At 47.7% G+C, this 18,425-nt stretch overlaps 1 protein-coding gene across 1 annotated transcript in view; it reads left to right on the top strand.

The window, feature by feature from the left end:
- Window positions 1-6,948: 6,948 nt before the first annotated feature.
- The window catches only part of LOC126544705 (erythroferrone-like), a 33,775-nt gene continuing 22,298 nt past the window's right edge, over window positions 6,949-18,425 (top strand). Inside the window, exon 1 of the mRNA XM_050192163.3 lies at window positions 6,949-8,995. Coding sequence (XP_050048120.2) covers window positions 8,774-8,995 — 222 coding nt within the window. The 5' untranslated portion in view covers window positions 6,949-8,773. The remainder of the gene's footprint in view (window positions 8,996-18,425) is intronic.

An 18,425-nucleotide genomic window follows, 5' to 3' on the forward strand; every position in this document is an offset into this window, starting at 1 on the left:
CTAGGCAGCGAGCTTGATCACTCTCGGATTAACTTTTTTCCCCTTGGGGAAAGCATTTCCGCAGCGTCAGAAGCTGCATTGGCATGTAAACATTGAACGTGGCGCCGAAAGTGTCAGCGGCGGTGCTAATCGACGCCATTAAAAATTACCTCGTGTTGTAAGATAAAACTCACAGCATCTACAGTGACACCTTACACGAGAGCGAGAGTTGGACGAAGATTGCCGTTGAGCTGGGGATTCAGAGAAAGTGCAGCAGCAAAACGTTGCTTGTACCAATTGTCTCGTTCTTTTGCGTAGCCGGGCGAATCTAACCCCTGCGTTGCCGGGCCTTCGCTTCTTCAGCTGATCCCTGTGCATCTTCGAAAAAGAAATTCATCTCCGAAAAGAACGTCTATCGCCCTCCGTTCGCTTCCCAGGTGTGAACAAAGCCTTACTGTCATTCTGACGCACGTCTTCGGATCGGGTTACATCTCTGCTCCACCGTGAAGTTCACTGGGTCCGCGGGAAGGCTTTGACAATCGCGTCACCAGTATGTAAGCTATGGCAACTTGTATTTTTTGGGGGGAACTTCAGAAACGCGCGCCCACAAGGCATAAGCAAAACCGCGAACTCGCTATGCGCGTCATTTTGTATGCCCTTCGATTGCGGATAGGTTTATGGATGTCGCGCACAAGCCTGTTGGTGTATCTCAAAGACCGGGGTCAGCGACAATGCGCCTGCTGAGAACTCGTCTTCGGTTCTTTTGCACGGATGGTGATTAGCGCACGCTAACTTCGAGTCGCTTACTTCTAAAACTCCCTATTGGCGTTAACGTCGCCAAATAAAGCAATTTCTTTTTGCTCTCTCATTTCGTTCAATTGCCGGAACGAAATCATGTCGGAAGAGCCGCCATAGAAAGAACTCAATGGCCAGGACGCTTTTCCAATTTGCTGTGTTCCGATACCACGCTACCTAACACTTGCACCCCCCCCCCCCCCCTCGCCTCCTCTTATCTCCAGCGCTTTTGTAGTCAACTAGAATACGCATCGCGAGATCGTAGTCCGTACCTCGCCTGTTAGAAATCTTAAGTGTAAATAGCAAAGATTAATCTGTCGGCTAAAACGTACGCACCCTCTGCAGTGGCTATGTGAGGCACTGATGCTGAGCGCGAAGGCATGGGTTCAATTGACCGCATCGCAGGCCGCATTCCTATGGCGGCGAAATTCAAAAGCTCTAAGTATATATAGCATGCCTCACTCTGTGTGCATGATAAATAACTCTTCACATTGACATCTGTGACAGCCGTTTTGTTCTGTTCCGACGTTACGTCAATAGTCTATTATTGTTGATAAAAAAAACTACTTATGTAAGCCTTTCAAACCGTTAGAAGCGTGTTTTACGAACCACGTAGAAAGCTTGGCCAACGCCCTGAAAAATATTCGACATACCATATAGGTAGTATCTCAAAGAAATAGAAATAGGGGGACGTTTTATGATTGATGTATAAGCAATGTGTCGATTAATTACAGCCTTCCCAGTAAATTACTTATGCAAGCGTTCCAGAACGTTAAAAATGGGCTTAACGAAGGTCTAATAGAATTTAGCCCGCTGTCCTGGAAGAGCTGTAACTGCAGCTATAACTAACCCGGAAAGGTGTTGGTTCCAGGTTCGGGTCAGGACAAAATTCTCTTCGTCTCCTAAGTGCTCTTTCTGAAAAACTTGTATGGCAGTCTCCTTTGTCGCCTCGGGCGGGTGGATGTACGTTTCCGCTTTCAAGAACTATAAATGCAACCATGATGAAACCTTACTAAAAAAAAGAAAGAGCTTAGAAAGGAAAGGAGGGGAGGGGGAGTCGTTATGTTTGATGTCCATGTGAAGGTAAACGCGCATGATTAAATTGCAGCCTTTGCAAAAAAGCTTCCTTAAGCAAGTGCTTGAAAGCATCACACGACCGATTTCCGCAATGCTTCTAAGAATCCTGAGAGAACTGACTGTGACATCAAGTTCGCATTCGGTGGAACCGGAATGTATGCTAAGGGTAATGTGTGGAGAAACTCTCACGCTTCTGGATTGCCTAGGAACATTGGAAATTATTCATGAGCATTCGTGTTATCCCTGTATTCAACTCGCCTAACTATACGAGAGATCTTATTTATATTTCGAGGAAATAGACCTGATGTGTAGGCAAAGCTCAAAGTGAGTGGAATAACGGCAGTCTTTGCAGTAGGTTATTTAGCGAGCGCTCTGGAGCGTTAAATTGTGGTTTACGAAGGGCGTATATTATTGCGATCATTGCTGTATATTATGTGGCGAGCGCTCTAGAGTGCTAAAGTTTGCTTTATGAAAGGCGTATAATTTCACCAGCTTTCGAAGAAAAATTATAACAGCGGCTGAAGTGAAATTTATGAAAGAATGGGAGTAACATTCTGTGCGCGGGAACATGTGAGCGGTCGAATTACAGCTCCTGAAAAAAAAAAGCGACAGCGAGAGAGGGAGAGAGAGAGAGAGAGAGAGAGAGGAAAAAAGTCTTAAGCTAGGGCAATAAAGCAATAATGGGCCGTTATTCACAATGTTTTCCAGTGTCCTGAAATAAGGGTGCGGGAAGCCGAGTTGTCAGTCAGCTCGGCTCCTGCTAGTAATGCTAGTAGTAGAGTAATGCGAGCAATGGTAATATACAGTTGTGGTAATTTTGACATCAAGCCACCACCCACAGCGGTGCTGAAACAACACTGAAATCAGTATATGAAAGGCCAGGGACATCACTCCCCACGTGTAAGCTGTCGTCGCCGCGACAGCTTGCGCAATCATCAATTCTGTGGTTGAGATGCTTGTTTTGTGCTTATTCTTTACTTAAACGTAGGCTATTCTGCATGTTGTATGCGTGATTAAAAAGAATGTGTGCACTCTTTGCCTCACTTTGCTGAGTGCTTGAAACCCGTGAGGAAAGCCTGCATAAAGCAAGTGCAGCCTCTAGTTCGTCTTGAGAAAAAGGTCACTCCTACGGGGATTACGTGATGATGGTGAGTGGTCGGGAGTCTGCGTTCCAGTGGAACTTGCTTCACCGGCAGTCGTCCTACAGAAGAATTTTACAAATTCACTCACTCTGCATTGTAGGTAAAGAGCCAGATGACATTGCATACCACGCTTTGTGTAACCTTGGTGAACAAGCTCGAAAGTCACTCCTACTCCTGCACAACGACTGGTGGCAGACTTGCACGTTCGCCCAGGAATGGAAGTCAAGTAGCCTGATTCCGCTCCTCAAAGCTGGCAAGTTGCCTTTGGACATTGCGTCATACCGTCCGATCGCGCTTGCTAGTTGTGTAGTAAAAGTAAAGGAACTGATGGTTCTAACGCGTCTGGAGTGGTACCTAGAGCACTATGAAATTTACCCAGACACGTTGACAGGATTAAGGCGCGGTCGTTCATCTATAGGCAACGTTATCGACTTGGTTGCGTCGAATTCCAGATGGCCTGTAACCACTCGTCTGCTGCCTTGTTTCTGGAGGTTAAAGGGGCCTACGATAATGTCACCCATGAAGCCAGCTTTACAGCGCAAGTAGAAATGGGACTTTATGCCAACATATATCTCTGGGTTCATAGCTACCTACAGATGTGATCCTTCTACGTGGTCACGGGAAATGGCCCGACACCCAAGTATTACAGTAGCCGCGGAGTCCCTCATGGTAGAATACTAAGCTCAATGCTTTTTAATCTAGCCCTTATTGAACTGCTCAAGAACCTATCAAGCAACGTTCAATTCTCGATCTACGCCGACTACATCTGTATCTGGACGTCGGGTATGACACGGTTTCAGCGTCGCGCTCGGCTTCAGAAGGAGGCCTCATCGACGTCATGCTACGTTCGTAAAAAAGGACTGGAGGTGACGTAGGAAAAGGGCGCAGTGGTGGCATTTACCTGGAAGCCAATGCCTGCATGCGGCATATCAATCAATGGACAAGCGATATAGTCCAGCAGAAGTCACAGGTTCTTAGGGGTTGTGATCGACAGAGACCTGTCCTGGACTCCTCACCTGAACCACGTGAAAAAGCGACTGATTGCTATTTGTCATCCGTATAGGTTTCTTGCAGGAAGGAACTCGGGGGTGCCCATTTAGTCCATGTTACAGCTGTACAAGGTATTGTTTGTTAGGTTCCTCCTGCACAGCCTGCCTGTTATATCCTACACCAGCAAAAGTAATTTTCGTACAATTCAGAGCGTTCAGGCCCAAACTCTGAGGATATGCCTTTAATTACCACGAAGTTCGTCAACGGCTCAAACTATTGCCATTACTCAAGATTATTCAGTCACAGCACACATCGCCGGCGAGGCAATGCGCGCACATGCCAGGTACATTGCCCGGACCCCTTGCCACCACCTCGCAGTACTCCTCGTGGAAAGACCCCGTACGTCATTTAGCACCACTGTCAATGCATATCGGACCTAGCTTACATCGGGAAACATACCTGCGGCCATGCCGGTGTCTCCTCCATGGTGTTTCTACCGTCCTGAAGTACACCTCAGAATTCAAGGACATCAGAAAAAATTCGCAGTTCCGCCCGAAAGGCGAAGCACCGATTGCGATAGCAAATTAGTAGATATATTTGTACGAAGTAAGGATAGTAGTTCTATCTGCCGCATAAAGTTGTAAGCATTCACTTACTAACTAAATTAACAATGATAGAATATGTAAACGTGACCCAACGAGGACATAGAAAGAAACAAACACGCACAGACAGCGCTCTCTTTGTGTGTCTGCTTCTTTCCACGTCCTTATTCAGTCGCGCTTGCACATTCTATCATGGATTTAAACCAACTAGCCCGTCAATGTATTCTAACTAAATTGACTAGCACAGTGTCACGCGCGCACACGCAAACATGAACACATCTCGCTCAATGACAGCGGAAGCTGTCTGTGAAAATTCTGGAGTTAGGAATCGGGGCGGCAGCCTCGAGCCGTTTGACCTCCATGCACTTGCCGCTTCAACGTGAACAGAACGTCAGAAGCACAGCGCATACGAAGCTACCGACACTACGCGCACTCTGGAAACATCGCAGATCGCTATGAAGATGAGGCCCGCGCGGGCGCGCACTTCAGCCACTTCGCAGATCGCTTTCAAGACACACGAGCGCCTACGGCGTCACACTACGGCGTCCGCCAAAGCGTCTTCTACGGGGTCCGTGATTCGCGTGGCCAACGCCGTAGTAGACGCCGCAGTTGTCTCCACTCTGTACGGAGCGGTGGGCGAGGACGACAACGAGGCACCGTAGCAGCCGCCAGAGAAGAGTGCCCCTCCTCACTCGCCTCACCCCTCTGCCTCGCGCGCTACAGAAGAGGGCATGCATCCTGACCGCGTTCCTCGCTCGCGCATGCGAGATTGAACCGCGTTTGTCGGCTAACCATCACACGCTTTCACTCATACGGAACCACACGGCGACGGCGAAGCCGACGGCAGAAATGCGCCTGGAGTGCCCATATAATTGCTATCGCAATAAAAGTAAACTCTAATTCCGTCTGCCTAAAACAATTGAGCTTACTCCTGTTGTACGAGATACACAGTAGTTATTCACACATATATATTGACTGATTGACTACATCGGCCAGTTCTGGCGGTGCTGTGTTTCTACCGACAAGAGGAGTAACACTATAATTCAAGACGTCACATGTCAACGACATCTCCGGCTGCAGAACGGACGGCTTTGTGCAGTGCGCTTCAGTATATTGACACGGAGAATCCTGGTACATGCGCCGGGTTTTCCGACTCGAGGCCGGCTTTACACAGCATGCAGTCAATTCTCAGACGTGGAGCTCATGAACAGCTAACATACAAAATCGTCAAACTTCATCACAACAACAAACAGAAATGCCACGAAAGTATTTTCCACTAGCTACCTGGCCATTGCGGAATACGTGGAAATGATCAAGCAGACAAAGCTGCCCGAGCGTCCCAACAAGAACAACATAACACTCCCATTCCTCTTTCCAGGACAGACGCTGCAAGGCAGATTCCTCACCTCGCACGCAAGCTCGCATTAACAGAGTGGAACACCCCAAATATAAGACGCACCAGGTTGCACGAACTGAACACTTCGCTCCAACTCCGACCTTCACCAGGGCTTCACCCACATGAGGCATCACTTCTGTAGCGACTGTGGTTAGGAGTGGCTTTCACGAAGGTGTACACTACTTTGATTGGAAGGACCGACAGTGCTGCGTGCAACATCTGCGCGGGCGAAGAGGACACCGAATATTTGTGGTGTCACTGTCATCGATTTCAGTCGAAAAGAGAGACATTATCGCATTGCGACGCCTGGACGATCGGCCGTTGTCTGTGCAGGTGCTACTTGAAGACCGTCGGCATCACTCGTCGGCCCACAAAGCTATGAAGTCACTTATGTCTTTCTTGAGGGCGACTGGCCTATGTGAACGCCTTTGACTCGCTCAGGCCATCCGCGTGCGTGCGCGAGCTAACCGTGTCTTCGCCCCCTACCTCTCTCTATCTCGTCTTTCTGTTCCCTCATTCCCATCCCCCAGAGTAGGGTGGTTAACAATTAGGGTTAACATCCCTGCCTTCTCTATTTCCTCCTCCTGAAGCCTCGGGAGTACGAGCCACTGCGCCGGGCCTGCACTGCCTCCGGGATCAGCCCACATTTTTGCTAACGGACGCAGACACGAAAAATGCCGACCACCGAGAGGCTGACAGCTTCACACCTGCTTGTCCTTTTTTTAATAAATATTTTTCCTCCTCCTCACTGTGAAATATTTCTGTACGTATTTGGTGGAACAAGCGCCCCCCCCCCCCCTCTGCCCCCCACCATTCGTTTGTTACTATGCTCATTCGTTCCCTCGTTAGACCGCCTGTCCATTCGTCAATCTAAATTAACTAATTAGATAATACTCTAATTGTTATTTAACTCCCTAATTAATTTATTTGTTGAGAAAGGGTTATGGAAAGAGACAGTAAAATTGTGAATGTAGTATGACAGAAGAATATTATTAAAGTGGCTCCGCTGAAGGACGTCGCGAACGCAACCGGGCAGCTGACGACAGTGGCGGAACTATAGCTTCAAGTGAAAACCTAATTCCGTGCTTCACACACAAGACACTGTTTTTCTGCCCTCTATGGCTAGTGGTACCATTCAGTGAAAGCCAACCTTCTAGGACACGGCCTTCTGGCCACTTCCGTCTCGAGATGTGCGCTCATAGAGAAACGCTGCTTTCGGCTTGAAAGAGGCATTGCCGGCACCTCGTATCCTACTAGTTTAACAGACGCTTTGAAAAACCCTGCCCACGTGTGTAAACAACCGGAGAAGCAGCATGAAAGCCTTGCTCCAAATTAAACAGGAGTTGGAACGTAAACGAACTGTTAGTAGTAAAAAAGCAGATTACGAAAAAAAAAAGACGGAAATGAAAAGATAGGAAAGGAAGAAAGAAAGAAGGAAGGGAGAAAACAAAGAAAGAAGGAAGGGAGAAAACAAAGAAAGAAGGAAGCTAACACCTGCAGGGGGAGAGAAAAAACAAACAATAAACGCGCGAAACAGGGCAACCGCTTTGGACAACCAGCGAAAGTCGTGGAGGAGGGGACCTAATGGAAGAGGCGAGGGCTCCAAGCGACCTCCTCACCCTCCTTGTTCCTCCGTTTACGGCGGCCGACGACGCTTGAAACGCTATGCCGACCCTTCCGCGCGGCGTCAGCGGTGGTCGTTCGGTACGCACCGGCACGGCACAGGTGCAGCCCCCGTTCGATTGAACAGCGCGCGTGCGGGCGGGCCCAGAGGACAATGGCGGGTTGGTGGTGACGGCGTGTGAGGCTCTCTGCGGAGGAGTTTCTTCTCCGGGGCCACGCACGTGCACGGGGCAGAAGAGCCCCGGCTGCCGCTGTCCTTGCAAAAAAAAAAGGAAAAAAAAAGGAAGGAAGAAGGAGAACCGACTCGAGGCGTTGTGACACACGAACACCCCTCCGCTTCTTTTTCTTTTTTTTTCTAGAGGGGGCAAAAACCGAAGCGAACAATGATGCGTAGTACACGCACGGAGCGTGCGTGTGTCTGCGCGAGCGGACTTGGCTGCAACAAAAGGGAGACGAAGCCGGAGGGAGGCGCAATTTCTCGAGGCGGTCGTTCTTTACGCAGGTGTCGATGCGCCCCTTGCTTTCATAGCCGCGTACGTCTATTCTCGGCGGAACACGCGGTTGTACCACCTTCCCATGGTTTACTGACGGCGAGGGAAAAAAAAGGCCAACGGGTGTGACAGGAAAGGCGGCGACGACGCACCTCCCTAATCCGCGGGAAAAACAGTTCCCGCCTCCTCCACCTCGGACCCGTCTCTTTCCTCCTCTTTCGTTTAGGTGGCCTCGACGCGGTGTTGAAGTCGCCAGAGAGGTCTGTGCGCGGTACCTTCGGACGTAGTTTCCCATCTCGCCCACTCGGGAAGCGGTCGTCCTGGTTCGCTCGCGCGCATTGGTCGCTCGTAGGTATAGTAGTGCAGGTGCAGGCAGAGGCGGTGATAGGAAGCACGCGGACAAGCCGGAAGCTCAGCCGACGTCTAACAGTCGTCCCCGTTGCTTGCTTGGAACGGTTGGGACCCCCTTGCCGTCAAAGCAAACGGTGGCTGGACTGTGTCTAGATAGGCCGCGCTCAAGTCTTGCCGCACCAGTCACGCCGTGGTTTCGCCGGAAGTAGAGCGCTAGGTCTAAGCGCCGATCGTGCCCCGGAGCTAGGCCTAAACCCGTGATCTACGACGGCGGTCGGACACGTGCTGCTGGAGAACAAGGGGCATCGGCGACGGCAGAGGCTGCTCATGGTGTCCTGCGGCGTGGCGACGCTGGTGTGCGTCGCCACTGTGGCGGCGGCCGTGGCCGTTGTGGTCACGGCTACGACGCCGGCGGCTACGTCGACACCGGCGGTGAATGTGACGGCAGCGCCGTCAATCGCCGGGGAGGTTGACCGCAAGACGCGAGAGATGCCTTCTAGGAGACGTGAGGGCCTCAGGGGTGCTGCAGGATCGTCCTGGAGAAGACAGGTAAGCGCAATCTTCTCGCGTGGTTCTGTTACAGGTGTGTTCACGCGAGACCTGGTTACGCCGTCGCTAGTATGCTGCGATAGATGAGTTGTAAAGCGTACAAGGCAGCTTCTATGCAATGGCGGCCACGGCCCGTCCTCTGAGCAAATGTTAGGTGCAACGTTGTGTTAGTGTCTGTTGGTGGGTGTTCAGCTTCTGGAGAGCGACTGTATACCGAGGCAGGCACCCTTTGTAGACCCTCCACTATATGTTTGAATGACCAGAGTTGTAGTTAACAATAGGTTTAAATTATCTAAGGCTGTGCTCTGATCGTAACTAGCAAGTACTGTATTTTGTGACTCAAGTTCCCACCAAATGGTAAACAAGTAATAAATACAGATGTGAGGGTCTGCACAATAGGGTTGAAACCGAAATGGGGCGAAATTACACAAGAAAAGTAGAAAGAATTCCGGACTCAATTTTTCTTGCGACGCAAGCAACGCAAAATTTAGCCCCCATCCCGGCCACGGCGGCCGCATTTCGATGGGAGCGAAATGCGAAAACAGCCGTCTACTTAGGTTTAGGTGCACGTTAAAGAACCCCAGGTGGTCAAAATTTCCGGAGTCCTTCACTACGGCGTGCTTCATAATCAGAAAGTGGTTTTGGCACGCAAAACCCCATAAAAAAAGAAAGCAACGCAAGCTGCACAGATCTTGGTCGGACATCCGCTTCTTCCTTCGAGAAAGGACGTTGCTGTCAGTCTTTCCACCAATGACCTCAAGACAAGACTTTAGCACTTGGAGAAAAATATTAGTCAAGAGGAATGTTTGGTAATGTAGGTCTTTATTTTATTGTATTATTTAGCATATTTCATTCAGTAAGGTCCGCAACCACACTGTCTCCTGCCTTTGGCCACTCTTATTGTAGGTGCTCTTTTTATTAATTATTTAATTTTCTTCTCCTCTGACACCTGTCCAACATAGATATATATATACAACTCGGGAGCCTGTGTTACTTTGATGCGATAGGATGGACATGAAACTTTATATTCTTTTAGGTAATTTATCGTTGGTGAATACCAATTTCCTCTTCAGCAACTATGTCCTTGCGCGAAGGAAACTGATGCAATGTCAATTCTTCAGGCTCTTTAGAGATGACAGTCGAAGCATCTGACTTTTCTGGAGAACACTCGTATATTAACTTTTGAACGTTGTATTGTTAAATTAGGCTTAGGAATGCTGTGTTGGTGAGTCGGAAATTTGAGGCAAAATTCAGTGCGGAAGTAAGTGGGCCCGATTGAGACGTCGTCGCTGCTGAACCCTGTGTCCTGTGCATCCTGTAACTAACACAGCACAATTAGTACAATTAGTACTACGATATATATATATATATATATATATATATATATATATATATATATATTAGACCAAGCGTGCCATTATCACGGACAAAGGAGCTTCAATTTCATTCCCAAATAGTTGTTGTTTTTCGCGTCGCTTAAAGAAGGAGTTTCAGGAAAATGAAAACTGGGCCGCCAATAAATTTCTCCACAAATCTGGAAGAAGCTACCACAAAGCCGCCGTTTGAGTCAGGATGCTTTCAATGTGGATACGCAAGAGAACTGACTACCTTCAGCCCCACTATTGCAATGTGTACCATAAGCTAACTTTCAAATTCCATTCGGTCAATTTTAGGTAATTTGTTAGGAAATCACTGATTCTCATTGATGTCCACCACTGTTTGATACGATTGCCACTAGAAAGACATGGTAATTATCCGCAATGCATTTTCATGAAAAGCTCTTCCACTGGAAGCACTGGCATATTGCGCGAGATTGAGGAAAACTGGTCTGTTTGATATTTATTTGAGTAAGGCTTGCAGAAACAGCAACAAAAACTGAATAGTTATGAATTGCAAATCGCAGAATGATACGCAGTTCTAATTGATCACCTTTAGGTGCAAGTATATTCTTGGATTGGATTATGGGGTTTTACGTGCGAAAACCATGATTTGATAATGAGGCACGCCGTAGTGGGGGACTCCGGATTAATTTTGACCACCAGGGGATCTTTAACGTACCCCGAATGCACCGTGCACAGGCGTTTTCGTATTTAGCCCTCATCGAAATGTGGACTCCGAGGCCGAGATTTGATTCCGCGACCTCTTGCTTGGTAGCGGAACACCATAGCCGATAAGCCACCGCAGCGGGTGCAAGTGTATTCTTAAACGCGGATCAAGGCGGGTGTATGTACATCTGAGACAAGAATGCTGCGATCGTCTTTTCGGTACTGTAGGTATATAGTTATTTTTATACGTATTCTTTCAAAGTCAATATAGGGATGCTTACTCTGTCACGCTCCTTGTCAAAATGTAAGTGTTGCTTGAAAATTTTATTTTAATTCGGCAGCTTGCCCATCGCTGAAATAAGAGCTGTGATGTCATGGTTTCACGTCATCTTTATTGTACATAAAGATGACGTTCAATAAGTTAAATGCAATTTGAAGCAATAAAACGTTTGACAAACTGGCCAAGGCAGTTCCTCCACCCTAAGGAGACATTAAAATATATGTCATTTTAAAAGAATAAGAAACGACGCTTTGAGAGGACGGTGATGAATTGCCGCATTTCTACTCTCACACGTGCCCACACACGCGCACGCACCCGAATACACGTTACCCACCTTTATGTTTCTCTAAGCACTGAATCCAAAAGGCTCTTGCATATGTGAGTTGTCATGAAAATGAACCCCAAGGGGAAAAACACGGTTGCTCCTGCAAGGGAGATGCCATGACTCATCTTGTTTTTTGGGTGAGTAATTATTTCCATGCGAAACGCCAACAAGCATATACTTCTGAATAACTAGGCCTGCCTGCTAAAGCTGCGTAAGAAGTAGAAGTTCATTCTCACGACTTAGGTAGCAGGCTTCCGCTGCCTGGAATAAGGACGAAGGTGAATAAATGGTAACATCTCTCGTGCTGCTCTTGAGAATGTGCAGCAACTTGCTAGCAGCGGATCAGGTTTTGATACTGTATGCGTCTCCTTGAGAAAGTCTGAAATGGGTTGAGTATACAGCACGAATCTTCTCTTTGCCGGTAATCAGTCAAGTTCCGCAAGCCGAAAAGGGTGAAGTCGTGCCATTTTTAAGCTTAAAGGCAATGAAATTGTTCGGACAACTGTCTTGGGCACATGGTGGTTCGCAGAAAAAGTACAACGGCTAGCTATATGGGCTTGTTTGTGTGGCATGCTCTACTTTGAACAACTGCTTTCAACAACTGCTCTTGAAAGCTTCCGCTATGTGGTTGTCAAATTTGCCTTCATGTTGTCCCTCTCTGTCAGCTTGCACTACAACAATGTAGAGGAGAGCAATAGGCTTCATTTGCTTTTTGTCGTCAAAAATCTGGTTTGGTTTTCAGTGGACCAGCTGGAAAAAAATATCGCGGATTCTTAAGGTGGGATTTTGAATAAGAACTACGTTGTAAGAACTACAAGATAAGCTCCCGAGTGCCGTAGTGCCCGACACCATATCGTGCTTCCATTCTGTCGAGTGCCATGTGCTTGTGTAATCATGTAAAGTTAGTTTTAGTAAAATTGTAACTTACGTACAATAGCTATTGCGCATAGTAGATTAATGTAAATGTTTACTATTTGTATTGACGCGACGCAAATTGCAAAGTGCCCATCTGATCAAACTTGGCTTAAGTCTCAGGTACTTAAAGGGCACTGAAGAGAAATAATAAACTACTATAGATTAGCAAATATTTCGCCCAAGACTGCTTTAGATAATCTCGTGGAAATAGGTTGATTACTAAAAGAGTAAATGGTCATTTTTATTTTTTGAGTTTCAAGCTGAAATTTCAGCGCCGGTACGTCAGTTTGACGTTACAGATTTCAAGTTACCTTCTTGTACTTCGGTTGCTGTGGGCGCAGCAGCAGAGTTCTCGAAATTTGTGAAGTTCAGTCCTAGGAACTTTTTGAGTATAGAGTGGTTCAGCTTTACCAATAGAAAAATGAACTAGTCTTGAGCAGACACTGTCAAAATTCATGACGTCACGGCAATGTGGCGCCAGAATTTCCAGGCGACGTCACCGCCCGTGTTTAGCATTTACGAATTTTCTCGCTCAAGTCTAGCTGCACGGTAAGAGTGGCTTCTTTATGTATTGAAAAAAAAAAAGACTAGTTTACGGATACTGCCCAACTTTTGTCTTTAGTGTTCCTGTGAAGGCGTTTCAGCGGAAACATTTGATCGTGAGCAACGTGTTACGTGATAGCCGAGGGTAGCCTATGTTCACTAAGATTAATTACTCTGCGAAAGCACTTCACAGCACTTTTTTGCCATATACAACGTGTTCACGCTATATTTAGGATGTTCAGAGACTTCGTTCACTTACATTTCCTCCGTGAAGTGCTTCAGGGCAACTTCCTATGTGTCGCAACTCAAAGTGGCCTGTGTAATTGCCTGGCCATGCGTGTGTCGAGCTGCGTAACATGCTAGGGCTATCGCCAGTTCCATGAAGTGTTATGTTGAAGTTGTTAGAGCACCCGGCGCACGATGTGAAATGGCGAGTTTGAACCGTGTTCAGTGGCGCCGTCGTATGACCATTCAGTGACATTTTCGATGACGATCCAAACTGACAGATATCAGGAGTGAAGACGGCACTGATTATCCCCCAAATATAAAGAAACAAAACAAATCAACGCACTACAACGTTGCTGCACCGACATTCCAAACTAAAGATTCGTGAAAAACAATGGTTCATATTATGCTCAGGCGTAGAGGAATGTTTTTCAATACCTCGTGGTTTACGGGCGAAAGCCTTGGCTGTAGCATTGGACATGCGAAGGATCATAAGCCATGAGGTTTGGTGGTCAGTGCCGACTAAAACGCACTCGCACTATGACAATAAAAATAATTACAGGATAAATAAAATCATGAGCAGAAAAATACATTGCCGACATTTCAAACTTGAACAGCAAATTTCAAAAATTACGGAAATGCTGCAGAAGCCCAAGCAATCATTATTTAGAAGAGGACAGAAGTATATATACTTCTTACAATATTTATTTGTTCATTTATTCTATACAATTATCAACTGAACTTATTTACTAATACCATCCGAACCTTGGAGAATCGCCAGCAGTGGGCACGCGCCATCAGTGGAGGAAAACAAAACCAAACTATACTGGAGTGTCAGTGAAGGTAACATTTTGCAAATGTTGGTGAATGCGAAGAGAGGCGCTATGATTTACTTCAAGCGTAGAAGTAACTTTCGCGTGCACCAAATAAAGGTGCTAAACGACAAGGGCGAGCAAACTACAATAACCAATCTATAGGACGAGGCAAGACAACTGTAATTGGTCCGAAGTCGTTGAAAACATTAGAACGAACGGGACCGGCTCTGTCCGATCGACTCCTTGTCATCCCCGGTTGCCGCCCTCGGTCGTGCCGAAACTTTCTTTCGTCGCTCTCCTGGCGAGTGAAACTGCAATACGCTGGTGCCAAGTCCGGCCCAGCCGGATCGCTGCCACCCTGTTCCGCGCATCGCAAACGTGAGCCGAGAAGAGAAAACAAGAACCAGTCACGCGAAACAGACACTCTACCGAAGACTTTCCCTCGAACTATGCAGCGTGGGCAGGCATTATAAATAAAGAAAATAAAAAAAAGCGAGAAAGAGAGCAATTTGTGTTTCCCACAACGCAATCCCAGCCAAGTCCCGACGGCTGCTGTTTGGGACGCAAAGTTTTGCCTCAGTCGAACCTCGGACACAGCAGCGGAGTGCGGGGCTGTTTGCTCGGAAAACAACGCCGGTCCACGCTGTGTGTCTCTTGACGCCTGGCGGTACCGCTCCTTGCCTTCGCCAGGGGGCAAAAGGGAAAACGGAAAAGAGGCCCGCGGAAGGCTCGAGCACCGGCTAGAACGCCCCCTCCATCCTCTTAACGGCGGCGACAATTGAGCGGTTGTCGGGCGGGCGCGAGGTCGCAGTCTTGCTGGCGCCGTGAGCCGATCGAAGATTGGATCCGCGTCAAGACCACCAGAGCTTCACGGTCGGCGCATTGAGTGCCTCGTCTTTGATTGCAGCGAGTTCGCCGGTGTTTGAGCGAAGATTCCCCCCCTCTCTCTCTCTGCCTGCTCTGTTTGCGGGGGATGTGCTCGCACGCGAGGGTGAAACTCGAAGTTCAAAGAAATTGGTTTTTACCGAGTTTCGCCGGCTCGCGGAGCTGTTCGTCTTCGGTGCTCGAAGAAAGAGCCGAGCAACGTGACATTTAAAAGCGTCGCGCGAAGTGTGGCCCCTTATATGCGATCCGAAGCTCCCACGAGCAAGAAGTGAGAAACTTTGGCATCGGTGGCACGCTCGTTTTGCTGGATATCCTCACACGAGCCATCGGCGTGGTGACCGGTTCTGTTATTCATTACGGTGGGAGTGAACTTGTTCTAGGTACACGCCTTTCAGCGGGACAGCAGCTCAAAGCTCGAAACGGGGCTTGCTGTGAACGACTGGTTTGCCTTTACGATGCCGTCATTGTCGACGGCCATCTCGTCATCCTCAGCATTCACCCTTGCTATATCAATCAATCAATCAATCAATCAATCAATCAATCAATCAATCAATCAATCAATCAATCAATCAATCAATCAATCAATCAATCAATCAATCAATCAATCAATCAATCCGCAACTATGTTTATTCGAAGCAAACAGGTTCACTCCCCAACCTATCGTCTTCGAATAAACTTGCGAGTGACGCTCTTTCCTGTTCTTGTCGTGTTTCACTTTGGGTCGCGTCTTAACAAGTCGTAATTAGTTTGAAGGGTTAACATGATCGCAGAGAAAGCATTCGTCGCAGTTCCGACAATAAGAACCGATTTCTACCTGACGGGCACCCGTCTACACTTCACAGTAGGTCTGTCAGCGGCGTAGTTCAAGACTCGAGGCCACAACACCGGTGTACTAATACCACAACAGCTGTGCGGTTCGCCTCCAAAGTCGCAACATAGCGAAGCCGGTGTTCCGCTCCATTCTCTAAACACGCGTGTGCACATATATTTCGTCTTTTGTTTATTTATTTATTCCTCTAGTCATTTCACTTCTGACATTGTCTTTTTCACTAGAAGACTGATACGAGAGCACTTTTTTCCCAAGCAAGCTCCAGGCAGAAGTGCGTCAGCGTACAATTCCACGTAGCATGATCGCACGTTCGCGTCACGCAGCATGAAATCACCAACCACATGCATCGAGAAAGTCTACCTGTGCCGCGACTAAGTGGCTAAGGAACAGACTTCAAATGATATGATGTATCGTGTACGATGCAGTGGACTGCTACAGGAGGAGGAGACAAAGGTGTGGAAAGACAGGGAGGCTAGCCAGTGTAAGTACCGGCTGGCTACCCTGTGCTGGGGAAAGAGTTAAAGGAAATAAAAGGAGAAAGAAGAAGAAGAGGAAAAAAAGTGGAAACCAGAAAATTCGCACAGTAACGCGATACTACGGGCTACAACATTCAAAGGCGGCCGCACAATTCGCATGTCCTTAAAAACTTCAGCAAAGCCGTTAAGGCCTTGAGTGCCGAAGCCTGTCTGGACCAGTGTCCTACAGCTTTTTCCTCTGTAAAGGGGCGATTGTCCAGTTTTTCGAGCACGGTCACGAGCACTTTTCCTGGCACTTTGTAACGGGGACAGTCACAAAGGAGGTGCTCAATCTTCTCTTCACAGCCGCAGGTGTCACAAGTAGGGCTGTCGGCCATTCCAATGCGGAATGAATAGGACTTCGTGAATGCCACGCCGAGCCACAGGCGGCACGGAAGTGTTGCTTCCGCTCGTGGTAACCCGTGTGGTAGGGGGAGTTGCAGATGTGGATCCAATCGATGGAGACGTGTGTTCGTGAATTCACTGGTGTTCCACAGATTCTGCGTAAGCTCGCGGGCGAGAGAGCGAAGTCTTGTGGCTGCATCTGTTCTTGACAGCGGTATGGGTATAATCTGGGCACCATCATGGGCCGACCGTGCAGCGCCATCCGCACTGTCATTTTCCGTAATTCCGCAATGACCCGGTATCCACTGGTAGATGATGTTGTGTCCCTTGTTGATTGCGTGATGGTGGAGTAGTCGGATGTCTGCGACTAGTTGCAAATTTGGTCCGTGGTTGAAAGGGGACACCAGACGCTGGAGAGCTGCCTTTGAGTCACATAAGATGGACCATGAATGTGATGATTTGTGAACAATAAACTCCAGAGCAGCACGGATAGCTGCGAGTTCTGCAGCCGTCGATGATGTAATGTGAGATGTCTTGAACTTGAGGGGGACAGACTCTGCGGGAATCACCACTGCTCCAGCTGAACATTTAGAGGAAACAGAACCGTCCGTGTAAACGTGGATGCGTCCTTTGTGCTTGTCATGTAGCACTGAAAGCACGGTTTGTTTGAGGGCGAAAGTTGACATCTCCGTTTTTTTTTTATACCGGGAATAACAAGAAGAGCCTGGAGTGGATGGAGGCACCACAGCGGTAGAGATGGTCGTGCTGCAGGCGTGAAGTTTGACGGTAAAGTTCCATGGTTGGCGGCAATAATCTTGCTAAACGCTGAACGAGGTCGAGCGGCAGCAAGGGAGGCGAGATGATGCGATGGAAGTCGATGGCTACAAATATCCTAATATAGGATATAGTTTTCGCGTCCAACTACCTTTAGTTAAAGGTAGTTATTTTTATTTAGTTAGCCATGTACACCCATGGCTTTCTATATACGTCTGTTTCTTCGACAGTTTCAGGGTTTTACTTGTGGTGGTCTGCCAAAGAGTTCGGAAACGAACCCTTTGCTGTGAGAGTAAACAGTGCTGCTTGGTTAGTTCGTGTTTCTAGTCGTCAAATTAAAAGAAATGCTTGTTATCAAACTTCTGCGCACACAGATCTTGCGCACAATGCTATTTCAGTAAAACGGGATCGGTACGGTTGCCTTCCACTAAAGAGATTTCGGTTTTTCGCGAAGCCGGAGGAAGCACGGAATCAATCGCTTGAACACAGGCAGCAGCTTCTGGCGTATGATGAATATTTTAGTTCTTTCTTTGTTCTAGGGAAAGCTCGTTGCCAGTAAAAGGTCATCCTCCCCGTTCCCCCGCTCCCTTTCTTGTTCTGCTTTGCTTGTGCAGAAAAACTCTATGGACCAAGAAGTTGGAATACAGTAGCAGACGAAGAAACGTTTCTGTTTTTCTGAGTAACGAACCTTTCTGTTTCGTTCAAATCAGCAAGAAAACACGCGGCTCCATCCAGTAGCAGTAGAGCTCTGAATTGTTCCTGCAGAATGGCTGGTCGGTACAAAAGGATAACAGAATATTCCTAACTGGTCGGGATTTGCTCAGTCTTTTCTTTACGACAGCAAAAGCCGAATACTTATTTCGCTGTTGCTGGCAACGTTTTGAATGGAGTGGTTTAGTTCTCTCGCAAGCTCTGGAAGTTCTCTGCCAAAAAT

The sequence above is a fragment of the Dermacentor andersoni genome, chromosome 3 (assembly GCF_023375885.2).
Source record: "Dermacentor andersoni chromosome 3, qqDerAnde1_hic_scaffold, whole genome shotgun sequence".
Taxonomy (NCBI): Eukaryota; Metazoa; Arthropoda; class Arachnida; order Ixodida; family Ixodidae; genus Dermacentor; species Dermacentor andersoni.